The sequence below is a fragment of the Chlorocebus sabaeus genome, chromosome 15, assembly GCF_047675955.1.
Source record: "Chlorocebus sabaeus isolate Y175 chromosome 15, mChlSab1.0.hap1, whole genome shotgun sequence".
Classification (NCBI taxonomy): domain Eukaryota; kingdom Metazoa; phylum Chordata; class Mammalia; order Primates; family Cercopithecidae; genus Chlorocebus; species Chlorocebus sabaeus.
The window spans coordinates 60,910,829-60,937,156 of NC_132918.1; the positions used below are offsets into that span (position 1 = coordinate 60,910,829).

Genomic DNA, 26,328 nt, shown 5'->3' on the forward strand with positions numbered 1-26,328 from the left:
CTGTAGGGGTAGGGCCAGGCGCACTCACCCCACAGCCAGCCCCAGATCTCGGAGGCAGAATATGGGAGGAACTGCGAAACAACCCTGAGCCAATTGTGAGGATCACAAATTGGGAATCTCCGGGAGGAGTTCTTTTGCCATGGCACCGCCCCCGCCACTTCCGCTAGGAACCCGGAAGTTCCTACCCGACGCCGGAAGTCCCGCGGCCTTGCCTCTTCAGATTCTTCCTTTATCCCGAGGCAGAGAACGGGACTTGCTTCTGGAGCCGGGTGGGTGCCGGCTTTGCTCTCCTTGCCCTCTAGAGCGGTGTCCCGGGAGCACAGTCCTCCCAGACGCCAGCGCCGGAAGCTCCGATCGCGGCTGCGCCAGGAGAGCGCCGATCTGGGTGCGAGGCCGGTGCGGGACCATGAATGGGACTGCGAACCCGCTGCTGGATCGCGAGGAACATTGCCTGAGACTCGGGGAGAGCTTCGAGAAGCGACCGCGGGCCTCCTTTCACACTATTCGTTGTAAGTCAGCGCTCCCCACGGTTCCCTTCGGCCGCTCAAGCCGCCACATGTCAACCTTGACTCCTTCCTTTCTTCCCTCGGCCCTTCAGATTCCAGGGAACCCCCTGCCAGCGTCAGTTACTTTCTCTCGAACCCCCAATCCTTTGGGACCTCGAGTTGGCCCTTCTTTTACCCAGATTATTTCTCCCAAATCTTCGTCACTCCCTACTATTCTTCTACTTTATAGTCTCAAACACTAGTTCCAAAGGTCTTTGGCCTCGTTTTGGTTCCATCCCTCCTCTCCCCCGAGGTCGCCCCTAAGGCAAACCTCCCGCCCCTAAGGCAAACCTCCCTCCCCCAAGGCAAACCTCCCCCCTCTTATCCGGGTCCACTTCTTCCTCGAAACCCCTCCCCTCCTTTCCAATGCTCCCATCAGGGTTCTCCACAGTTAAAAGACGCTTCTTGTTTATTACGACCCTCATCCACTCCCTCCGAACCCCTTCTCTTCCCTGCTTTCCTCCTCCGACTTGGTTCTGGACTCCCAGATACTGCGCTTTGTCCCCTTTACAGCCAAAGAATTGGCATCCTCTCTGCGCCTCAGAGTTTTCTTCCATCTCCTTTCTGTGCTTCATTTGACTTGGATGTCTTTTGAGGTCACCTATACCATCCGGGCTTTTCCTCCAGACCAAGTTCCTTGTGGGTAAAGAGTCAAATCAGAGTTCGTGAGCCTGGGATAGGTTAAAGATTGGTCTACGTTTGGAAGCAGAAGAGAGCAGGCGTAAGGAATGTCGAAATAGTCATTATGCCGGACCTTTTTCTACATGATTATAGACTCTGTTGAGAGTGCACTTCCACCCTATGTCCTGGGTGAAGGTTTGGTAGTTAGGAACTGGCTGACAGAGCATCCCTCCGTGATTCATGAACTTCTGGTTTCCGTGGCGCTAACGCTGTTATTAAGACTTGTTTTTGTCAGAGGACCTGATAGATGTGACTCAACACATGTGAAGAGGGCGTCTTAGATAATGAAATCCCATCTTTGTGTAGTCACTTGCCATGGCATTACTATGCTTCCTACTGACAGCAGATCCAGCTCTTTCAGAGAGGAGATTGGGAATGAGATAAGAACATCATTTCCTGTAGAGTTTACTAAGTTGATGTTCTCTTTTGGTGAAGGGCAATGTGGAATTTAAATCATACAGTTCATGTGTGCACCTGCCCTGCAGTTTGAGGCAGATGTGAATGTGAATTAAGATGGCTATTCATGTTGTACTCTAACTGCAGTTTAGAAACACGAGCAGGATAACTTGTGGAGATACAGTTAAGTTGTCTGCTATGAACATCTACAGAAGTGTCTTGGTTAAAGCTGCAGAACTGGCTGAGTGGTGGCTGACACTATAATCCCAGTACTTTGGGAGGCCAAGGCGGGCAGATAGCTTGAACACAGGAGTTTGAGACCAGCCTGGGCAGCGTAGTGACACCCCATCACTATTTAAAAAAAAAAAAAAAAAAAGATAAAAAACAGCTATGGAACTTGAGTATGGCAAATCCTAATTTTGACAGTTTCTATGCAGAGTGAAATCAGCTTTTGATGATGCTGTGGCCTTTCATATTTCATACAGTTTACAGTCACAGGATCTTTTTCATATGCTGTTACTTTTGATCCTCACAACCCTAAAAAAGCAACTTATTATGGATGATGAGATCTTAATTTTCATCTCTCCCTTGGGAGAAGGGAATATCTTTGTTTAATAAAATGGCCTGTAAATTCTTTTTTCCTCCTAGAATAATCCAAAGGGGGTCAGAGGAAAAGTTTGTAGAGGTATAGATGAAACAGGATTGTCCCTGAGTTGGTAATAATAGAAACTGGATAATGGTACACCAGGGCTCATTGTACGATTTTCTCTACTTTTGTATATTTGAAGTTTTCCATAATGAAACCGGTTTTTAAGAATTCTGAATTATTTTTATTTTTCATTCATCTGAGTAATAACAAATTTAATTCTTAAATGGAGATGTTCAGGAGGCCCTTATTATAAGTAACCTGGTGGGTAAGTGTTTTCTTTCCTTTCCCTTTAGATGATTTTAAACCAGCATCTATAGACACTTCCTGTGAAGGAGAGCTTCAAGTTGGCAAAGGAGATGAAGTCACAATTACACTGCCACATATCCCTGTGAGTTTATTTCATTGTTTTTTTAAATGTAGGATCACAATGAATCTTCATCTTTTATGTTATTGCAATTTAAACTTCCTACTTTTAAAAATGTTTAGATTTCTAAAGTGGCAACATAAGGAAAAAAGGAATTTTGGGGAGTGGGGTGGGGTGGACTTCATGCTAGGCAGGTGCTTGATTTAAAAATAATTCTTGTAATCTTAGCACTTTGGGAGGTGGAAGTGGGTAGATAGCTTGAGTTCAGGAGTTCAAGACCAGCTGGGCAACATGGTGAAACCCCGTCTGTACCAAAAATACAAAAAATTAGCTGGGGGTGATGGCGCATGTCTGTAGTCCCAGCTGCTTGGGAAGCTGAGGTGGGAGGATCACTTGAGCTGGGAGGCAGAGGTTGCAGTAAGCCAAGATCATGCCCCACTGCACTCTAGCCTGGGCAACGGAGTGAGACTCCCTCTCAAAAAAAAAAAAAAAAAAAAGATTATTCGTCATTTTCCCCAATCTTCCTTTTCCCCTATCTGCCACTAAGTAAACAAGGTTCCTGTCTGGACACCTAGCCCCTATTTTAGATATAGCTTTTCTCCCAAGCAACTCCAGAGAGAAAAGCCGTAGGTGCCCTGCTGATTATACGGCCACAACAGCTCAGGAGCGTGAGGCAACCAAGCCAGGAGTTAAGGCAGGCAAGAGCCAGAGATTGACACATTCAGCTGATTTAGGGATGAAGAACTAAATTGAAAGCTGGATTAAGAACCCTTGCAGAGAAAGACTTGTGAAGCCCTACCCAAGGCAGCACTAATGACAAAGCACCAAAGGGTCACATGATGCTCTTAGCGAACATGTTTTATTGCATGTCACACCCCTGTTCTGGAACATAAGTTCTTGGTAGCTGGTGACAGAATGAAAAGTCTCTGGACAGAGAGATCTGGAAAGCTTTGTGCTGAGGAAAAATTGCCCATTCAAACTGCTATTTGATTACTCGTTGCCTTTGGCAAGTTACATCATCTCCCTTTGGACCTTAGTTTCCCATATGTAAAATGAAAGGTTTAGATAAATGGTCCCTAAAGTCCTTTCTAGCTCTGTATTTTTACTATATAAATAAGGAGTCAAAGAGCCAAGTGTTTTTTTTTATTCTAAGCAAGGTATTAAATACTATATTCAACAAATATTAATCAAACTCCTCCCACACGCTGGCCCATTACTAGGCATGAAGAATATAACCTTGGACAAAACAAGCACATTTCTTGCCCTTGTGGAGCTTATGGTCTGGAGTTTAAATAAACACAAGACAATATAGCTGTTATTCTACAAAATCTTCCTTCTTTAAGGAAGTAAGCTGTGAGCGGATCTGGAGGTTTGGTCATTTAAAGAGAGGGGGCAGGATATAGCCGGCGGGAAGTCTTGTTAAAGCCCGGAGGCAGGAGAGAGCTTGAGGATCAGAGAGAAGCCAGTTGCCTTCTGCTCCGAAGCACATGTGCAGGGGAGTATGCCGCAGGGTGAGGTGGAGAGCCAGGGAAGGGCCCGGTAGTGCAAGGCCAAGTGGCTAGTTTAAAGATTTTATCCTTTGACTTGAGAGCAATTGAGGAGTGACTGAAAGGCTTAGGCAGATGAGTGACCTGATTTATTTATTCTGAGCCAACCAGGATAATGATCTTCTCTTGGAAAATGCTCTGTTGGTTGCTTGACATGAGAAGGGGAAACCCTGGTCTCTCTAATGACAAAGAAGAGATCACTCACGAAGTAAAGAGATCACTCACAGTTTTACTATACAGAGTGGTAACTCTGCTTAGTATAGTGCAAGTAATGGTTAATTTTTCTCTCTCGGAATGTATATAGTAATTTACAATTTTTGTACTACCTTTTTGATTACTTAGAATGGGTTGCACATTCACAGATGCTTGCTATATTATTTCTCCTTTATTTTTGTCTGGGAAACCTGGAGTTAAAAATAGAAATCAGTTCAACCTATTCTTTTTGAATAGCTCTGATGAAAGATTTCATCAGGTAGAGTCATCTATAAATTCAGTTGATATTCATGACTGGTATGTTTAGTTTGATCATCTTATACTTTTGTGGCAAATAGGGATCCACACCACCCATGACTGTGTTCAAGGGGAACAAACGGCCTTACCAGAAAGACTGTGTGCTTATTATTAATCATGACACTGGTGAATATGTGCTGGAAAAACTCAGTAGCAGCATTCAGGTGAAGAAAACAAGGTATGTGAATAGCCAGATGCAGGTTTATGTCATGTTTCCAAACCTCTGTTATCTATTCAGTTTTTATAAGGTTGTGAATGTCTGCTTGCTCATAGTGTTCTATCAGTAGTCTTAACTCTACCTGCGTCTTCTCAGACAAATCAGTAAAATATGTCTTCCTCAAATGCAATAAAAAGAAATAATGTTTTTAAGACCTAAAACATGGGAACCATTAGGGAAAGGGATATACTTTATAATTAAGCCAATTTTGTTAATCTCGTGATTGCTACAGTACCACCTAAGGGATAAGATAACTTATAAACTTATAATTATGAAGTAATAATATATACTATACTTAATTGGAGTGAAAACATTAATTTTTTTACAAGATACATTTGAGATCACTATAATACCAAAATAAAACTTTGCCTATTTTTAAATATAATGAACTCTTTAATTCAACAGTTATTACATGTCTAAAATGAAGCCAGTTAAAGAGTTTATTTGAAAATAAAAATTCATTCTATAAATAGAAATAACCTAGTGGTTCTATTTGTTACCATATAATACAGTTTTTTGTTTTTTTGTTTTTATTTTTTTGTTAAAAGTCGAGGTCTCTTGCTCTGTCACCCAGGCTGGAGTGCAGTGGCATGATCATAGCTCACTTATAATACAGTAATAATTATTATTATACAGTAATTAAATTGTAAAGATTGTAACAACCTGATGTGTTTTGTTTATGCTTCATTAAGCCATTTTTTTCATTCACTCATTCCACAGAAAATAAAAATAGGTACCATTTATTGAGGGAGTATCATGTCCCAGACATTCTGCTAGATGCTTTATATGCACTGTTTTATCTAACAAGTAATTTTTAGAAAGGTACTATTATTATTATTATTATTTTGTTTTACTTCTTTTGTTAAAAATACGGAATCCTTCATGAATTTGTGTGTCATCCTTGCGCAGGGGCCCTGCTAATCTTCTCTGAATCGTTCCAATTTTAGTATATGTGCTGCCGAAGCAAGTACGAAAGGTGCTATTATTATCTTTAAAAAAAAAAAAGATACGGAAACTGAGGGTTAGAAAGCTTGACCTACCCCAGAGAGTATGTTGCAGACTCCCTTGCTCCTGTCCTACCACTCTATTTATTTGTATTCATTACCTACAGTGAACCAGGTACTACTGTTATTCGTCCAATATCTGATGGTTATGGTATATTCCCTTACTACTCAGTGTGATACGGGAACTAACAGTATCATATCACCTAGATAATATGCAGAATCTCAACACCTATTAGATCTGAATCTGCAGAGATCACCAGGTGATTTGTGCATACACAGAAGTTTTAGAAGCACCGGGCTAGTCCATTTACAAAAGAAATTGTTAACTGATAGAATATTCTCAGCTTGGGGTGGAATTCTGCTTGTCTGTGAGCAAGAGCTGGCATGTGATGAAATGAACAAGCAGTATATAGATAATGGAAAATTTGCAAGCTGGGCAGTATTTTAAGAGCTACTTTATTTAGGAGCTCATGCACTCATGATCATAACTACATAATGATGTTTCGGTCAATAGTGACCTCCATATCTGACAGCGGTCCCTTAAGATTCTAATGGAGCATGTGTGGAAACCTGATATATGGCACTTGATATTGGCATTGCAGATCAAGTAGGGGAAATGATTGATATTCAGTAATGGTGGTGGGATATTTGGGTTTTCATGTGAAAAAATTATATAATACGCTATCTAGGTTTGTGTAAGTACACTCTGCTGTTTGCAGGATGAAATCACCTCATGATACAATTCTCAGAACTTACCCTCATTGTTAAGGGATGCCGTGAATGTATTTTCTACTAGTAAAATGGATTCTCATAGTTGCATTGTATCCTACATTTGTTTGCTCTACATTTGAGCTCATCAAGGGCAGTAAATATTCTGTTCATCTATCTCTGATACATAGTACTGAATTACAGTAGACACTCAAATGTTGAATGAATAGCTCACATGATAAAATTGCAAATATCAATATTTTGAAGTGGTGTGGAAAGAGTATGGGGTTCTACAGAGACTTATGAGTTTTCAGTCACCTGGACAATTTTGAGAACCACTGTTTTTGCCCTTCTAATTTAATGTCTGTATCTCCTTTCAGAGCTGAGGGCAGCAGTAAAATCCAGGCCCGAATGGAACAGCAGCCCACTCGTCCTCCACAGACGTCACAGCCACCACCACCTCCACCACCTATGCCATTCAGAGCTCCAACGAAGCCTCCAGTTGGACCCAAAACTTCTCCCTTGAAAGATAACCCCTCACCTGAACCTCAGTTGGATGACATCAAAAGAGGTAGAGAATGTTTTCTGGATCCATGATAGCAACTTGGAGTAGAGTGTTGATTTTCTTGTGGAGATCACGTGGCTGCTGTATTGATACGGTGGCTGGGGCATTCAATGCCATCAAAAAAATGTCTGCAGAGCTCGCTGTTCAGAGATGGGGAGGGTGGGGGCTTCTACCATTTATCTCATTTGACAAGGGTGAGTCCTGGAATAGTGACTTGAGTTTGTGGCTATCTTGGTAGCATTCTGCTTAGAGGCCTAGGATTTAAACAAGCATGACTTCCATCTAAAGCTCCATATGGCTCCATATGGCATATCCAAGGCTCCGGAGAAAGAAAGGATTCTAGATGTTGGAGGTGAAAACTAAGCGTAGGTGGCAACATTTCTGAGCTCTACATTAGTATAGAGGCTGGAGGAACTGACCATGGTGCTGCACACTTGTAGTTTCAGCTACTGTGAGACAGGAAGATCCCTTGAAATTGGGGGTTTGAGGCTACAGTGTGCTATGATCGTGCCTGTTGGTAGCTACTGAACTCCAGCCTGGGCAATAACATCTCTTTTTTGGGGGAAAAAAACAAGGATTAAAGTGCCGTTTAAAATACCATAAGCAAATGTTCTGTGCTAACACGAAGTGTGTAAATATGAAAGAGGCCATGAGGACCAATAGAAACAGATACTCTCCTAGAAAGACTTAAAGGTCTGGTTTGGTTCTCTCCACTGCAAACCCGAGACAAAGAAGCTTACCTTGGCTTTCTCCTTCACACGATGAATGGTTTTAGTCCTCCAGACTCTTTAGAAGTTGTGAGGCCAAGTGTCATATTTCATATTTATAAGTTTTATAAAACAGCTAAATCCATAATAATAGTAGGGAAAGGTAAAGAGTTGTCCCTGGGAAGTTTGCCTTTTCTACCCTGTAGAACGGCTGCAGACATCACTCTGCATTGTGCACAGTTGTTTTGTCCCTTTTTTTTTCCTCATGAATACTGGAATGCCGTTACAGAAGTTTTCACTTAGGTTGAATAGGAATCAGAGCATGAGTGGTTAGTTGTTGCCAATTGCGCTTAAAGGAACCATAGCCATTTAAGGCCACATGGTGTGTGTGCTTGGACAGGAAAATCTGGCACCTTTTTTGAAATGGTTAGTTAACATTGAAATGGTTAGGCAAGGCTTGTTTTTCCTTCCCTAGTTTATATCTGTAAAAAATGCAGTACCTGACAGGCATGGCTGTCAGTCAGATATGTGAAGAGGAAGAATGTTGTTTTACTATTTTTCTTTAGTCACCGTGGTTCTTCCTGCAAGCCTCCATTTATTTATGGGACATGAGAGCTGGAAAGGACCTTAGAGGCTGTCTGGCTTTCATTTTTCCAGAGTGGCTTAGAAAATTCATTGACTTCTACCTGGGTGTCACTGCTGGTTAGAGGTAAATCCAAAACAAGCATTCAGACCTTTCAACTCCTAGTCAAATATTTTTCAACCACTTTACATAATATTTGTCTTCTCTTATGTGGGAATTACACTTTTATCCCATAGTTCATAATATTCATAATTTTCCTTTTAGTAGATAAAGGCAAATGGACTTAATTCATTTCTTACACAGAACAGCCATTATTCTGAAACAGTCTTGCTTTTTGTTTATTTTGAGTGAATTTAATGTTTCCATTGTGTCTCTGGAAACAGGTTGTGTTTTGGTTTTGGTAATTTTGTTTGTACGTTTTTTAAGGAATTGAGAAGTAGGACTTTGTTTTAAATTATTTCTTATTGCTGTTGGTTTTGCTGATTTACTATTTATAGAAGCTCCAATGCACTACCTTGAAAAGGGCTGCTGTGCTGATCCACATCATATCATTTATTCCAGAGCTAAGGGCTGAAGTTGACATTATCGAACAGATGAGCAGCAGCAGTGGGAGCAGCTCTTCAGACTCTGAGAGCTCTTCGGGAAGTGATGACGACAGCTCCAGCAGTGGAGGCGAGGACAATGGCCCAGCCTCTCCTCCGCAACCTTCACACCAGCAGCCCTACAACAGTAGGCCTGCCGTTGCCAACGGAACCAGCCGGCCACAAGGAAGCAACCAGCTCATGAACACCCTCAGTAAGTGTGTGCCCCCTTTTATGGTTGAGAGAGGGCCATAGGTGCAGCTTCTATTTATCTATCCTATGCCAGAACTTACTAACCTAAAGATGTTTAAGGCATAGGAGAGGATCTTGTTAAAAATAATTTGGAGCAGAAAGGTGTGAGTTACTAAACAGTAAAAAAGGGAAATGAGATGAAAAATCTGTTCTTTCTGTTTCTATTCCCTACTGGCTCATACCGGTGTGTGTGAATTCTGGAAAACACTAAAACATGAACAGGTAGGCGTTTTTGCTTTTATACCAGGCTTTTGGGGAGCTACCTGCCACCATACTGCTCTCTGCCCGTTGGTTTTTCTTTTTTTTGGAGACGGAGTCTCACTCTATCGCCCAGACTGGAGTGCAGTGGTGCAATCTTGGCTTACTGCAACCTCCACCTCTCGGGTTCAAGCGATTCTCCTGCTTCAGCCTCCCAAGTAGCTGGGATTACAAGCATGTCCCACCATACCTGGCTGATTTTTGTATTTTTAGTAGAGATGGGGTTTTGCCATGTTGGCCAGGCTGGTCTCCAACTCCTGGCCTCAAATATCTGCCTGCCTGGGCCTCCCAAAGTGCTGGGATTACAGGTGTAAACCACCATGCCTGGCCTATCTTGAACTTTTATAAAAAAGAATCTGCTGTCCCCAGACAGTGTGGTGGCTTTTTTTTTTTTTTCTTTCAGACAGAGTTTTGCTCTATTGTCCAGGCTGGAGTGCAGTGGCATGATCTTTTTATTTTTTTTGTAGAGACAGGGTTTTGCCATGTTGCCGAGGCTGGTCTCAAACTCCTAGACTCAAGCGATCCACCTACTTCGGCTTCCCAAAGTGCCGAGATTATAGGCATGAGCCGCCACACCCGGCCATTTTAAAAATTTTCAGTGGAGACAAGGTCTTACTGTTTTGCCCAGGCTGGTCTTGAACTTCTCCTGAGTACAAGTAATCTCCCCAACTCGCGAAGTGCTGGGATTACAAGCATGAGCCACCATGCCTGGCCTCAGTGGCTTTTAATGCAGTTGATACTAAAGTAAAACAGGAAAACAAGAACAAAAATTTATTTGTTTTGAAGGTGAGCAGAAGCCTAACTTTCTATGCTTTTCTCTCTTTGGAACCCTGATGAATGTTCTCTCTTGGTACACCTTCCTTTGAGGAAGTTGGAAGGTCTAGAGGCAACAGTGGGGAAGTTAACCTAGTTAATCCAACTCTTGTGGACCAGGCAGAGATAATCTCAACCTCAGCACTATGGATGGTTTGGGCCAGATAAGTCTTCTTTGTGGGAGGTTGTCCTGCACATTGTAGGATGTTTAAGAGCATCCCTGACCTCTACCCCCTAGATGCCAGTACCAGTCTTCTCCCACCTCCCCAGCCACATGACAACTAAAAATATCTCAAGACATTGCCATATGTGCCCCATCTTTAACATAGACTGAAGTGTATGAAGAAAATCTGGCATTGTAAGTAATTAGAAAAGGGGTGACCTCAGGATCAGACCCCCTGAAAGGGTTTCATGGACCCTAGAGTCCTCAAAATAGACTTTGAGGAGAACTGGCCTAGAGATTAGCAATTTGGAAGTAAAGAAAATCCCTTTTGTTACAAGTGGTATCAACTGGGGTTCTGTTAGATGTATTCCTATTGTATTAGATTGAAATGTTGAGTAGTTGTATTCTTCTGAATTCTGCATAGTAAACAAGAATCTGGGCTTTGTAAAGCTCGTTAGTTCAGATTTGAAGTTTAAGATAACGTGACTATCCTGGACAGAGGTGTGCCAGAGCAGAAACTGCATTAGCATATTACTGGTGTTAACAGTATTCACCTTTCTTAATGGGAAGCCTACTGGATATTTTCTTAAGTTGCCTTTATAAAGCAGCTTAATGTGATCAGTTCTACTGAATGGTGAATCAGTTATTTTAAATGTTTTCTTTTTTTTTTTGAGATGGAGTCTCGCTCTGTCGCCCAGGCTGGAGGGCAGTTGTGCAATCTCGGCTCACTGCAAGCTCCGCCTCCCGGGTTCAGTTGATTTCTCCTGCCTCACCCTCCCGAGTGGTTGGGGTTATAGGCACGTGCCACCATGCCTGGCTAATTTTTGTATTTTTAGTCGAGACAGGGTTTGGCCAGGCTGGTCTCCAACTCCTGGCCTCAAATGATCTGCCCGCCTCAGCCTCCCAGAGTGCTGGGATTACAGGCATGAGCCACTGCGCCCAGCCACATTTTAAATATTTTCTTGCTATTTATTAAACCATTTAAAAGCTATCTAGCTTACTTCTCCTTTCCTCTACCCTAATAAGCAGTATTGTTGTGCGTTGCAGATAACCAAAAGCATCGTTTTGTTTCAGTGAGCCAAACTGATTTTCTTCCCTAAGTTGAACTAACAAGGTTTTACTGTAGTGTGATACCCAAGGCAATTAACCAAAAAAATTGTGAGGAAGTCATTTTCAAATTCTGTACTTTTGTTTGATTCTACAATTTTACTTTTTTTTTTTTTTTTTAATAGGAAATGACTTGCAGTTGAGTGAGTCTGGCAGTGACAGTGATGACTAGTGCTGGATCTTTCGAAATCTACTTTTTGGTGCACAAACATGCCGCAAGACCGAGCTACTTTGGCGTGGTGTCCATTGCCAAGAGGAAAATATTATGGATCAGTGACTGTAGTAGGAGTTTGAGGCTCTGGAACTCTCACATATTCAAGTCTTTAACTTAGTGGTGATGGGTGATTTTCTCGTGTCATTTTTGAACAATCTCATCTTTCAAAGTTTAAGTAGACCTGTAGAAGAGCTAACAGAATTATATTTCTATTTAGTTAACATTGTTAATGAAAAACAGATAAATGTGCCCTGGTCTAGGTTACTCAGAGGCCATATCTTCACCAGGCCAGAGATTCAATTTTAAACCTCAGCAGCCATCCGTTTGGCCAAGTGGTTGGTACCAGTGAAAGAAAGTCTCTGAGGGGTAGGAGAGAGAGGGAAAACCTCAAACTACATCATAGAAATATGTTAAAACCACTTTAAATTGTTGACACAAAGTGGTAAGGAAGTTTTGTCTGACTCAGCCTGACAAGCCTAGATAGAAATGGACCTCAGAATACAGAATGGAGTCCTTGAGTGTCAGCTGGTGAGGACCATGGAGTCCTGCGAGCTCAACCTGTCATTTACAGACTAAGAAAGGGAAGTACACACCCGGCTTGTGGCCAGTCTTCTGCCCCCTCTCAGGGCTTTCCTCACTGTTCTCTCCCTTGAATCTCATTTGTAGGAATCAAGAGATTCCTATACATGGGACTTTTAGATGTACATTGGCACTTTGGTTAGATTCCAAAAGACAAAAGTGTTGGGTGCTTCTAGCTTGAATTCAGTCCCTAAATACATGAGGCTGGGTGAGCAGATGAAACTGGTAGCCACTGTGCTAATGCATGTGACTCCATTCAGTTGGGGCTTTTGGTTCCATGTGGATCCATACTAAGTATTCTTCAGTCAGTGGATTTTAGCACGGGGAGGTAGGAGTGGAAGAGAGATGTGAAGAATCCTCTCCGAACAAATGAACCAGCAGTGAGTTTCTAAAAATCAGAATCTAGATAGAAGTTCTGCAATATGAAGTGATCACATTCTTTGATCAGGCATATCTGTTCATGCTTTTGTACCACTGTTTGTACCTGACTCCCCAACCGATTTGTATTTTTTATATACAACTAGAAGAAAGTCACAAGATTGCCTTCTACAGTGTGCCGTTTCCAAATGGATCTGTTGGAGGAAACTGGTCACTAGTCAATGTTCTATATTTGATGAATGTGTGATAAATCATCCTGTAATCAGTATGGAGTAGCCTGTTTTTGTAGTTTGGATGAGTATGTCCTGAGAAATTTCCATCCACTTTGGTTCAGTGGACATCAAGATAGTAATAATAATTTTTCCTCCACAGGTCCCTCCACTCATATGGCCTCTCCCTCCCCAGCTAGTGGAGGGGACGCAGTCTGGACTTAGAAAGGAAATAGGTGGTCCGTGGTGGGGGCTTTGGTTACAGTGAAACCTCATAGAGTCAACAGTTTCATCGTGATAGTGAGCCCAGGGAGCCACTGCCCAGCAGCATACTCACACCATCTACCCTAGTGTAGGTAACAGGTCTACGCTAGGACCCCGTGCTGGGCTCTCAGCCCATCATGAGATTTTGGTGGATTTAAAGGCAGGTAGGAACTTATTTATAGTGGATTGATAATTGCTTCATAATTCCTTGGTAATGACAGCTCAGGGAAGGTTTCGCAAGGTCATGATTAGGAGACTTGAATTGTTACTGGATGTAGGAATTGTTTCACTGCTCTTAATTTGCTCAAACTGGGGCAGGTTCTAGGAACTTGAACTAAAAATATCTATTTAAGCCTCTCTCTCTCTCCCCCACCAACTTTTCTCTGAAGGCCTTGATTTCCGTAGACAGAACTGTGGTTTTTGGCATGTTGAGTCAAGACATGTTTCTATAGGAAATGCTTGCATGTGGCACTGGCTTGGTGAGTCAAGCTTCCTGAGCTTCAGACCCTCTGTCCTGTCATCTGTCCTGCCCAACACTGTATGGTTTTTCTCTAGCATGGCTTCAGTTTTGTTCTCTGCACAAAGCCTTTGGTGGTTCTGCCCTCTGCCCTCCAGCTTTACCCACCAGAGAAGGAATCTTTTCTTTTTGGAAGTCAAGAATTTGGCTTCACAGATGGCTTCTCACAGATGCCCTCCTGCCAGCCAAACCGGACTTGTTCTTCTTGCCTCTGTGCCTTCTCTCATTCTCCTTCTCTCTCCCTCCAAACCCCACTTCTGAGGCTCTGTGGGTGCCATCTTTGTGGACTCTTGTCTTTTTCAACCCACATGGAGTACCCTGTGTGTACATACTGACCTTTTTTTTTTTTTTTTTTTTTTGCTTGAACTCTGGTTGGTATGAGCTCCTGAAAAGCAGGGACTGGGCTGGGTGTGGTGACTTATGGCTGTAATCCCAGCACTTTGGGAGGCCGAGGTGGGAGGACTGCTTGAGTCCAGGAGTTTGAGACCAGCCTGGGCAACATTGTGAGACCCTGTTGCTACAAAAAGGAAAAGAAAAAAAAAAGCAGGGACTGTCATTCTCATCTCTTCCCTGGGGTATCCACAGGAATGGACCTTCAAATGGTTGTAGCCTGGCGGGGGAGAAGGCAGAGAAAACTACCCAGCCAGTGAAGTGCAGTGGATAGACATAGGAAAACATTCCAGGCATTTGGAGACAGCTGAAAGTATCCATGCTGACTTTCATGATTTAGAAATCTTTAACTGAATTGTTAAAATTGCCTTTTCTTTGCACCGTACAATGTCTACTGTACTGTGGGTCATTTAGATGAGATGAAAGACTTAATTAAATCTGAAGTATCTGAGGCGCTTAGTAAGCCTTAGTAAAAGTTGTGATTGAGGAAACTTAATACAAATGAACTAGATGTTTGTAATCATGCCACTCATTAACGATTTTATTTCTGTAGCAGAATCATTTTTTCTGTGTAAGGTGTTAAACGTGTGTGTATGTGCTTCGGTTGCAGGAAAACTTGAAAATTCCAAAATCCCTATTTTCCTATTTGAGAAGCTGGTTCAGCAGGGTATGGGTGTGGGGATCTGTGTGTGTGTGTGTGTATGAATGATGTATTTATTACATTATTTTGAAAGAGAATTCGTGTGTTACGTGAATAATGTTATATACAGCCAAAGTGGATGTTTCTATTTGGCAAGGAAGGTAGGATTTCTGAAACTCAGGCCTTAGCCAATAGGTTGGTAGACAAGACCAATTGAAGAGTTATGAAATGTGAGTTTTTGTTACTTCTGTTATTTCTGTCTTGGTTTCGTTGTCTCATTCTTTATTTTTAAAATCTTGTGCCTAAAAGTTTTTTTGCTTAATTGTGAAGTAGACATGCATGTTTACATTTATGTAAAATATTTGCTGTGTAAAGTATTTTTTGTTTATTCTCTTAAAAGATCACTATATTTAAATAAAAGTGAAGGTCAGCAATACATTTAATGTCTTGGTGGGTTTCATTTTCTTTTAGAAATCAGTGAGCAATATATGGTTCTTTTAAGAATCTTCTGTGCTTAAGGCTAAATAGCTAACTAAATGGATTCCTTTTTAATTTGGTGTTTATGATCGTTAGGAAGTATACCTCAGCTTTTAAAAGGTGTGACATTCAAAACTGAAGGATGAACTTCAGTTTTTAAAAGGTATGAAGTTCACAACTGAATCACATCTGAGGCCATTTTACTTGGTCTGAAAAGGAAGGCTTAGTTTTGGGTCTGAGAACCATGCAACAGTTAAACTGAATCCCTAGACATATCCTATTGTCGCTTTAGTTTACCAGATTCCTTCTGCCTGGAATGCCATGCTACACACACCTCTGACGCCCAGTTGACATTTGGCTAGAAGTGATCCTGCCCTCCTGCTTCCATTCTCCACTTCTGCTTCAGCAGTGCTCACATTTACCTGTGGTCTTGGCTCCCCTGCTAGACTGTATAAACTTCTAGGTGGGCAGTGGCCATATTCCTTTTTAATTTGCTGTAGTGTCTCTAGTGGGTGCTGAATACATTTGCATTGAATTAAATTACATGTTAAATCTAGAAATCCTCTGCTACTTATTCTGCAATGTGCTTGTTCCCTCAGATGGCAACAGTAGTTAGACTTAAACCTTCTTAGTGGGGAAGTGGTGGTGTCTATCACTGAAGGGAGTTTTATCTTCAGTTAACTATTGCCACCATAATGTTCTGTAGCAAACCATCCCAAAACTCAATGACTAATAAGCATTTATTTTGCTCCCAAGTCTGGGTTGGCTTTAGACTGGCCTTGGCTGGACAGTTCTGGTCTTGATTGGCTCCCTCATACGCCTGGCAGTTGACTGAGGTTCAGCTGATCTAGGATGGCCTTGATAGCACAGTGGGGGCGACAGCTCTGCTCCGTGTCATCTCCACCAGCCTAGCCTGGGCATGTTGTCATGGCAAAGGCAGAGAGGTGTAAGAGTAAGAGAGGAAACAAAATGCTTCTGTCACAATTGCTAAGACGCCATTGGCCAAAGCAAGTTAGAGAGCTAAGTTCAGAATGAAGGAGTAAGTGGGGAAATCCATCCCCCAAAATTGATGGGAGGAGTTGCAAAAGAGATTGGAAAGGGTGTAGGTACAGGGAGGTGGGAAGAATTGCAGCTATTAATGCCATCTATTACATTCACATGCCCTGTGACTGCCACGTTTGAGAACACTGGGCCACATGATCTCTAAGTCCCCTCCCAATTCTGGCATTGTCCCTGGCCAGATAAGAAAGTTCCAGTAGGAGTTAAGACATTTCTATTCATGGTTCATGCAGAGGGCACCAAAAGCCACCCAATGGCTTCTCTTGACTCGGCCCTCCCTCCTTTATTTACTGCATATAGTTTGCTTCCCTCCTGCCATTTCTTACCAAGAGCACTATTCCAGTTATCTGTTGCTAAGTAACAAGCTACTCCCCAGAACTTGGTGGTTTAAAACAATCACCATTTTATGTCATGGGATTTGTTGGTTAGGAATTGGGACAGAGCTTGGCTAGGCAGGTGAGCTTCTTGTGGCTTTAACTGAGGTCACTCAGTGGTACTTAGCTGGCAGATGGGCTGGACTGCAGGGTCCAAGCTAGCTTCATTCACATGCCTGGCACCCTGGTGGAGGTGGCTGGAAGCAGGCTCCTGAAACCTCTGGGCCCATGGATTGTAATGTTGAATTGCTCAAATGTAACAATCTCCTTGGTGAATTGCCAAGGTCCTTTACCTGTAAGCTGGTTATTATTACACAAGTGCTGAAGAACTGCTTCACCGAAAATTTTAATTCGCTCACTCTACTGTGGGGGAAGGATGGGGCCGAACAACTCCAGTAAAGCGGGCATTGGGGAATAGGTCGGCCCATTAATTGTAATGAGCTTTGGAGATTATTTAGCAATTTGACCCACACATACCCTCCATGCCCCTAACGGAGTGATGGCCTGTGTGTCTGTCCCAGGAGACACTCAGAAATTGCCCCACCCCCTTCGCCAGCACTGGTTCCTAAGTGAAGTGCTGGTGACCAAGCTTCCATCAAAAACCTCATTTTGCTTACAAATCTATTACTAAAACAGCTTTGCAGTTGGATAGGTAAGAGGCCTAGGGTCAAATCCCAACCCTGCACTTCCCTGGTCATGGTAGGAGTTCTGGCCCAGAGACAGGCTGGATCCTTCGGGGTCAGTTGAGCAGAGCTTGAGCTTCTGTTACTGGTGAAAGCATCAAAACCAGTCCAGTCCTGAAAGTAAAAAAATCAGTCCAGATAGAGTAAGTCAGCTCTGTGCCCCTACCATGCCTCAGACTGTCATAGCCGACACTCAGAAAGCCAGCTGCAACATTAACAGGAGGAATATTTCTCCCACACTGCTGCAATTGAAAAACGTCCTAACTATTCCTTTTTTCCCCCCTTCTTGAAAGGGAGTCTTGCTCTGTTGCCCAGGCTGGAGTGCAATGCATGAGGCTTACTACAATCTCTGCCTGGCGGGTTCAAATGATTCTCCTGCCTCAGCCTCCCGAGTAGCTGGGATTACGGGTGCCTGCCACCACACCCAGCTAAGCTTTTTGTATTTTTAGTAGATATGAGGTTTCACCATGTTGGCCAGGCTAGTCTCAAACTCCTGACCTCAGGTGATCCACCCACCTTGGCCTCCCAAAGTGCTGGGATTACAGACATGAGCCACTGTGTCTGGCCAACCATTCCTTTTTTTTGAGTGACTACTGCTTTCTTTCCAGTGACATCTCTAGCCTTGCTTTGTTACTCCCGCCACCTGAAAAAAATCACCGTGAAACTTTGTGAATACCCCTAAATCCCCAAAGAGGTGATTGATTTGGCCTGAGCCACCAAATAATGATAATGATAAATAAAATCCAACACTTCCTAAACAGTTTCTTTTTTTTTTTTTTTGAGACAGAGTCTCACTCTGTCACCCAGGCTGGAGTGCCGTGGCATGATCTCGGCTCCCTGCAACTTCTGACTCCTGGGTTCAAGCGATTCTCATGCTTCAGCCTCCCCAGTAGCTGGGATTACAGGCGTGCACCACTACACCTGGCTAATTTTTGTATTTATAGTGGAGTTGGGTGTTTCACCATATTGGCCAGGCTGATCTTGAACTCCTGACCTCAGGTGATCTGCCCACCTCGGCCTCTCAAAGTGTTGGGATTCAGGCATGAGCCACCACACCTGGCCTTAAACCATGTTATCACTACAATTCACCACAACCTTGAAATAAGGTACTACTATTCTATTATTCCCCATTTAGAGGTGAGAAAACAGAGACTCAGAGAAGTTAAGTAAATTAAGCGAGTTAATTAAACAGCGAGTTTGTGGCAGAGCCAGGTTTCAAATTCAGAGGTGTGAATTCAATCTTCTGCTTTTTACACAAACTACATCACATCTTTCTTGACCCATGGCACGCCATGAGAATTCAGTCTCTGTGAGTGGACCTGTCAAAATCAACCAGGCCTGAAATCCCAGTACTTTGGGAAGTGGAGGTGGGAGGATCGCTTGAGGCCAAGAGTTTGAGACATGGAAAACGTGGTGAGACTCAATCTCTACCAAAAAAAAAAAAAAATTAGAAGACTTGACCAGAAGGCTGGGCACGGTGGCTCATGTATGTAATTCCAGCACTTTGGGAGACCAAGGCAGGCAGATCATTTGAGGTCAGGAGTTCAAGACCAACCTGGCCAACATGACAAAACCCCATCTCTACTAAAAATAAAAAATTAGCCAGACATGGTGGCATGTACCTATAATTCCAGCTACTCAGGAGGCTGAGGCAGGAGAATTGCTTGAACCTGGGAGGCAGAGGTTGCAGTGAGCCAAGATTGTGCCACTGCACTCCAGCCTGGGCAACAGAGTGAGACTCCATCTCAAAGAAAAAAAAATCAACCAGTAGCCTTGTGGGTATTGTGTGAGCAGTCTTCCCAAGTGTTTGCCTCAAGCAACTCAGCACCTATTCCTGCCAAAAGGAGAAGCAAAACCAGATAACCAGTGGAATGCACATTATGTGTGCTCAGCACCCATTCCCCCAATTTGTACTCCCCAATATTTGGTCCAGAAGTCACCCCCATGTAGCCTCTGTGCTTCTGGAGAATCTCCAGGGGACAGGCTAAGAGTAATGTGTCTAACGGTGCTAAGCCAAGCCCATGGCCTGCGTCAGCAACATTCCAGAAGAAGAAGAGCCCTGTAGCCAGTTGTTTAGCCATATGGTAGTGATGGGGAACAGTTTCCCAGGTTGGGCATGTGGAAGGTTTTCCAGTACTTTGGATTAAGACAGGATGCAGTGGTCCTAAATTCTTATAACCTTTGTCTCCATGGTTCAGAAACCCAACCTTCATTCGTCAGCAAGTGCCATTCTCCTGACCAATAGAAATTGGTTCAGAAACAGGCTATGAGCCTCCTTGGTTTGCTGGGGAGTTCAAGAAAATACGTTTTCTTTCTTTTCTTTTCTTTTTTTTTTTTTTTTTTTGAGAAAGGGTCTCACTCGGTCACCCAGGCTGGAGTCCAGTGGCGTGATCATGGCTCACTGTAGCCTCAACCTACTGGGCCCAAGTGATCCTCCTGCCTCAGCCTCTCAAGTAGGTGTGACTGCAGGTGCACGCCACCCCACCCAGCTGATTTTTTATAGAGATAGGGTTTCGCCATGTTGCTCAGGCTGATCTCGAACTCCTGGGCTCAAGCGATTCACCCACCTTGGCTTCTCAAAGTGCTGGGATTACAGGCATGAGCCACCATGCCTGGCTGGAAAGGAGTTTCTTGAGAGCCACTGGAATACGCATTGTCTCTTCCTCCGGATTTTGCAGGGTGCAGATGTAAGCTTGAAACTGCAGCAGTCAACACCCTAAGGATCCACCCTAAGGATCAAATTAATGGAAAGGTTCAAATAGTTGAGAGGATAGCAGAGGAATAAAATGAGGACCTTGATTGAATCATGCCTGATCTCCACCCCACCACAGTGGACTTTTGGTTATATGAACCAGTAAATACCACCTTGTGGTATTCAGATTGGATTTTCTGTTCTTGCCAATGAAAGCATATGGACTGGCATAGCCTTCTTTGGTGACCAACTGCATCTCTGAGCCCCTGTCTTACTCTAAGCCACCCCACGCGACAGCCTCAGGAGCAGCTAAGGGAATCCATTCTGCTCCTAGGGTATGTTCTGTCAAAGCTGAAGGGCAGGCGTCACACCCACAATCTGTTAGAGTTGGAAGAAAACTCAGCCTTTATTGAAAGTCTTTTTCAGATGAGGAAATTGAGATCATGAGAAGTGATCAACCAGATACCTGTACCCCCTGTTCAGTGTTCTTCCCTCCACATTCATAGTAGCACCCCAGCTTCCTCCTGGACCAGCAGATTATCTCAGGACACATTTACTTGGCACAGATGAGCTCTTGGATACCAACTCTGTGGCTCCCTGGGCAGCACACCCACTTCTGAACCAGCTCCCTACCTCACAGTTAGGATTTCAGGGCAGGGCTGGGAGCTGCCCATCTTCCCCAATCTCTCATCTTTCAATTTCAAAATGCCAAAGGGCCAGAATTACTACTATTACACATATTCTTAAAACATGTGACTTTGAATCCTTTCATGTCCTGAGCCTTTCAGAACCATCCCTTGAAATAGCTGGAGTACAGTGGCATGATCATGGCTCACTGTAGCCTCAACTTACTGGGCCCAAGTGATCCTCCTGCCTCAGCCTCCCAAGTAGGTGGGACTGCAGGTGCACGCCAGCCCACCCTGCTGATTTTGATAGAGATGGGGTTTCGCCATGTTGCCCAGGCTGATCTCGAACTCCTGGGCTCAAGCGATTCACCTACTTCGGCCTATCAAAGTGCTGGGATTACAGGCATGATCCCTAGGCCCATCCCTAATATTTCAGGGTCCAGGAAAGAGTATATATGGACACTCACATACCAAATGTCTAGGTATTTACATTATAATCAAATAACAGACTATTTTTGTTGTTTTGCTTTTTGTCATTTTAGAGGTGGAGTTGGGGGAGGGTTTCACTGTGTTGCCCAGGCTGGCCTTGAATTCCTGGACTCAAGTGATCCTCTCTCCACAGCCTCCCAAGTAGCTGGGCCTACAGGCACATGCCACCTGATATGGTTTGGCTGTGTCCCCACCCGAAATCTCATCTTGAATTCCCACATGTTGTGGGAGGGACCCGTTGGGAGGTAACTTGGGAGGTAACTGAATCATGGGGGCAAATCTTTCCCATGCCGTTCTCATGATAGTGAACAAGTCTCATGAGATCTGATGGTTTTAAAAGGAGGAGTTCCCCTGCACAAGCTCTTTCTCATTCTCTCTCTTTGCCTGCTGCCATCCATGTAAGATGTGACTTCTGCCATGACTGTGGGGCTTCCCCAGCCACGTGGAACTGTAAGTCCAATTAAACCTCTTTCGTTGGTAAATTGCCCAGTCTCAAGTATGTCAGCATCATGAAAACGGACGAATACAAATTCTTAGACTTAAGTGATGTCTCGCCACAGCTTCTCAAATAGCTGGGACTACAGGCACATACCACCACTCCCAACTAAACGATTCAATATGTTCTGCTTCCCTCAAAAAGGATACTTTCATAAAGAATGGAAGACCAGGTTTGAATTTGGAATTTTAGATTCCACAAAGTCCTGTGGTAGCAAGAGGAGAGGAGGGTCCAGCCCATAGCCAGATCCCCTTCTGTTTTTACCCCTGGCCCATCCCACACTAAGAAGGGCCTCATGTGTGTCCATGAGGAAACCCCAGCCCACATTCCAAGCCCCATCTATAATTCCTACAAACAACTTTTTGCTGGTCACCCCCAGGCCTGCATATGTACAGGTCACACTCAGGAGGACAGACATGGGCAAGAGGGCTGCAGGTCCAGGAAGCAGGCTCAAGACCACTTGGGTGGGGAACTGTGGTTTCCCAGGTAGCTGGAGCATGGTCTAGGAGTGGGGCGTGCAAGCTCCAAAGGGTGTGCCACTTTGGCTACATAGACACCTCGCCCTGTGGAGAGGGTAATGGACAGAGGAGGGCCAGGGTGGGGCCCTCCAGCCTTGGGACCCAGGACAGGGCCTCTCTTGGCCAGGTCCAGGAGTAGTACTAGCCCTCCATTCCATCCTAAACAAGGTCCTAAAACTAGGGCTGAGGACAGGGCTGGCCTAGCAAGACTGGGTTTTGTGGCCTCGGGCAAGTCCACGACCTCTCTGGATCTGTTTCCTCCCTTTTGCCTGAGGCAGCTGGAATGCTTCCACATTCCAGAACCCTCCACAGAGTTTGGGAAGCAGATTTGATTTCAGACTCCTCACTCCATCTGGCAATGCTGACACTGCCCCCCATAACCCCCAATGGAAGAGAGAGCCACAGCGGGGAAATGAACTGCCTTTATTTTTTTATTTCCCATCCGGAAACACCAGTGTGATGGTGGAAGCAGCATGAAAACAACATCTCCCCAGGCCTTGCAGTAGAGGCGAAGGGAACAGGGCTGCCCATGTGCCTGCCTCTAAAGATGCCACCCTCAGGTTGATATCACCTGTGGGAGACTGGGTCCACTTACAGACACCAGGTGATGGTCCACCAGGCCCCAAGCTCCAGCCTGCTGAGTCCCCAAGGCTCAGGCTCATCAAATAGCTTTGTACAAAAACCCAGGGGTGTCCCTCCAGCTGGTAACAAATGGACAATTTCTACTTGAGATCTGCTGTGGGGGTGGACCTCATCTTGGAGATATCTTTCCAAAATAAAATTAAGCCCCACTCAGGAAAAATGATGATGAAAGGCAGCTCACAGACATGCAGGACTAATAATCTTATTGAAAAGGGAGGCGCTCAGGCACACAGGAGGACAAGGCTATGCAATATGCAGACAGGAAAGAAATGCCACGGGACGCTGTCGGGGTCAGCAGGAGGCATGGAGGTAGAGCTCCGGCCAGGAACGCTCTGCCTAGAGAGAAGCCCTCTGCAGCTGGCCCTAGATGGGGGACCCAGGGAAGTATCTGCCTAAGGACCAAGGAGATAGCAACAGCCTGCCCAGGTGTGGCTTTGTGCAGGTCACACAGTCCTCGTGAGTCTTCTGGACAGGAAATGGACCTGAGGGACATTTTCGAGACAGGGCCAAAGTGCAGAGAGAGCCAAGAGGTCAAGATGGTGCCGGAGATTTTGAACCACAAGAGCCATCACTTTGGGAAACACAGAAGAGGAGCGTCTTCTCTGTCCTCTGCTTGGGGCAAGCCTGGGTCAGGTGGGTTCTCAGTACTTTTTCACAGTTAAGTCTCTTCCTGGGCAGCCACATCCACGTCAGGCTGGGCTGGGGTCCTGTGGCAGGTTCAAAGCTGTGAGCCACCCTGAGAGAATGTGCCCACTTCCCTGCTCTGTGGTTCATAGGCCTAGAGAGACCGGACAGCGAGCTGCCCAGGGTAAGTGAGAGTGCCTGCTCGTTTCGGAGGTCAGGGGTGGAGAGGCCTGTACTCCAGATTCCCCAAAGAGATCAAAACGTACTAAAACAGCCTGCAGGTCTATGTGTGTCTAACAGTGCTCAGCCAAGTCCACGGCCTGGGTCAGCGACATTCCAGAAGAGGAAGAGCATTGTAGCCGGTTGTTTGGCCGGATGGTAGCGATGGGGAACAGGTCTCAGGCTGGGCATGTGGAAGGTTTTCCAGTACCTTGGATTAAGACAGGATGCAGTGGTCCTAAATTCTTCCAGTCAGACTGAGTTAACAGCATATCTTAGTAGCAGGAATTTGTCCTTGTTTTTGTCACACAAAGGTGGGTGGAGACGGGGCCAGGACATGGCCAGTTTGATGACGGTGGAGAAGCTGCTGCCAGTTCTGTGGGGCGCAGCCCACCTGCTCCTCATGGCCCTCAGGTGAAGTAGCGGCAGGGCGTGGAGTCAATGTAGCAGTACTGGGTGCATCGCAGGTCTCCATATGACCTGTGGGAGGCAAAGACACGTTCTAAAAGGCCACCTCTTATATGCTGGTGATTCCCAGTCAAACCTCATCAAACAGTGGCCAAGGGTCAGTGGTTCTATAAAAACTTTTCCTATTCTCATTTGGAGTGAGAGAGCTGGGGGAGTTGAATCATGTCTCTGGGATTTTTGCCTTGAGCTCCAGCTAGGGGCCTGGGTGGAAGGAGGTGGTCGCCTGCTCTTAGCACAGCATCTATGAGGGAATCACCCCCTTCTCAAGGCCTGAAAGGTTTCCAGTACTGTTGTTACAATGCACCCTACCGACAAAAATGTCCTGTATCTGTGAAGCCACCGGCCAGATGTGACTATTGAGCTCTTGAAATATAGCTACTGTGACTGAATAACTGCATTTTTTGTTGTTGTTGTTTTTGAGACGGAGTGTTGCTCTGTCCCCCAGGCTGGAGTGCAGTGGTATGATTTTGGCTCACTGAAACCTCCGCCTCCCAGGCCTGCCTCAGCTTCCCGAGTACCTGGGATTACAGGCGCGCGCCACCAAGCCCAGCTAATTTTTATATTTTTAGTAGAGGCGGGATTTCACCATGTTCGACAAGGGTGGTGCCGAACTCCCAACCTCAGGTGACCTGCCCACCTCGGCCTCCCAAAGGGCTGGGATTACAGGCGTAAGTCACAGTATCTGGCCTGAGTAACCGCATTTTAAGTTTACTTATAATTACTTTACATTTGAACAGTGGCCTGTGAGTGGGGGCTACCATATTGGACAGTGCAGCTTATACCTCTGTAGGCCTGGATGATCATCCGAGACAGGGTGTTAAACCTCACAGGCACAGTCACAAGCGTCCCTGGGAGGCTTCTGGGGTGTAGCTGTGTAACCACAGTGAGCGTGGGGGAGCCCTGGGCTCTACTCAATCCTGCACTCCATATCTGATCGTCTATACTCATTTGTCTTTGTGGAGCCATGAAGAGCCAACTCTCTGGCAGAGGCCTGTCACGGGCCTTCCTTCGTTCAGGGAGGGGAGCACTGCACACAGACACATGCATGGAGTGGGGGGCCAAGCCTAAACAGGCTTGGAGTCGGGGGAGACTACAGGTCTGTGGTTTTCACAGCCTGGTTGAACATACTAATATGCGAGTGTTAGGAGACCCCCTTGGAAGAGAGAGCAGACAGCGGGCAATGGAAAGACAGGCATGGCTCCCCAGCCCTGCCAAGGGCCCGGGTCCGAGTCTACAAGAGGAAATGTGATGGGAGCAAACGCTGAAGAGACTGGACTCAAGGACAGAAGAGATCAGAGGCACCAGTAGATCCACTCTGGAACCCAGGGAAGAGCAGGGCATGGCCTGGGTGGGAAGGAACGGCCTCCCCATTTTCCTGAGAACTTTGTACAACTCTGGTTCTGTAAGGACTGGGGAGACATGTACCTTCTGCACCTTGGAAGGAGCCCAGCGGTTACAATCTGGGCATGGAATCAGCACCTCATGGGGCGGTGGCCCTCAGTTGGTTTGGCAGGTGCCAGCGTGGAGCCAGGACACTAGAATACTTGTCCTGAGCAACATAAATAGCCGCTGAGGATTCTCAGAAATAACTAGAGGGGTCCTTGGAGGGAGTACTTTCCTGGAGGGGCCACAAGCTTGCAAAATTAGATATAAAGACTGATTTGATCTCACTTGCAGTCACAGGCATGCCTGAGGGTGTTCCAGGGAAGTCAGGTTAGGTAGACACGTCGATTCTTCGAAATGCCCTGAGACCTTTACTCTCCACTGGGCTTCCCACCTCGGCCCACAGCCCAGGAGACTAAGCAGTCGTGGTGACCACTGGGTTTGGGGGCTGCTCATACATGGCAGCAGCTGAGCACAGAGACCGCAGCTCCCCTCTGGGCCTCGGACAGAGCAGGTGGCTGTGGGTGCCATGGCTCAGCCTCAGTGGCATGCAGGCAGTGCTGACCAAGAGGGCACGTGGTGGGCAGGGAGCACGTGCTGTGTCATTCGTCACCATACCTCAGTGTCTAGAAGGCACCACAAAGTGGAGAGGCGCTCAAAATATTTGTGAAGGAAAGAAGGAAAGCAAAGAGGAGGGAGGGAGAAAGAGGGAGGAGAGAGAGGGAGAGGAGTCATCC

The 26,328-nt window shown here is 45.1% G+C and overlaps 3 protein-coding genes, 1 long non-coding RNA gene and 1 other non-coding gene across 16 annotated transcripts in view; 1 reads left to right on the plus strand and 4 right to left on the minus strand.

Moving 5' to 3' along the window:
- METTL6 (methyltransferase 6, tRNA N3-cytidine) overlaps window positions 1-171 on the minus strand; it is a 44,926-nt gene extending 44,755 nt beyond the window's left edge. For 4 of the 9 annotated variants that reach the window (XM_073023614.1, XM_073023613.1, XM_073023612.1 and 1 more), the window contains exon 1: window positions 29-158. The gene's annotated coding sequence lies outside the window, so the exon portion shown is untranslated. The other 5 variants (XM_008009187.3, XM_073023617.1, XM_008009185.3 and 2 more) reach the window with 3 other exon arrangements.
- Window positions 125-15,279, plus strand: EAF1 (ELL associated factor 1). Its single transcript, XM_008009179.3, has 6 exons — window positions 125-509; window positions 2,565-2,659; window positions 4,734-4,870; window positions 7,002-7,192; window positions 9,038-9,271; window positions 11,776-15,279. Exons 1-6 carry the CDS (start codon window positions 140-142, stop codon window positions 11,820-11,822), a joined length of 1,074 nt encoding a protein of 357 aa, XP_008007370.2. The 5' UTR covers window positions 125-139; the 3' UTR covers window positions 11,823-15,279.
- Window positions 5,774-5,880, minus strand: LOC119625960 (U6 spliceosomal RNA). Its single transcript, XR_005242173.1, has one exon. It is a non-coding gene; the product is annotated as a U6 spliceosomal RNA (small nuclear RNA).
- LOC140713496 (uncharacterized) lies at window positions 13,950-20,159 on the minus strand. The gene is made up of 2 exons (XR_012095594.1): window positions 20,002-20,159; window positions 13,950-17,548 (listed from the first exon to the last, which is right to left on the minus strand). It is a non-coding gene; the product is annotated as an uncharacterized lncRNA (long non-coding RNA).
- Window positions 20,160-22,664: 2,505 nt separating this feature from the next.
- The window catches only part of COLQ (collagen like tail subunit of asymmetric acetylcholinesterase), a 70,434-nt gene continuing 66,770 nt past the window's right edge, over window positions 22,665-26,328 (minus strand). For all 4 annotated transcript variants that reach the window (XM_073023622.1, XM_008009198.3, XM_073023623.1 and 1 more), the window contains one exon: window positions 22,665-24,220. In XM_073023622.1, the coding sequence (XP_072879723.1) occupies window positions 24,151-24,220 (70 nt within the window). In that variant the 3' untranslated portion in view covers window positions 22,665-24,150. The remainder of the gene's footprint in view (window positions 24,221-26,328) is intronic.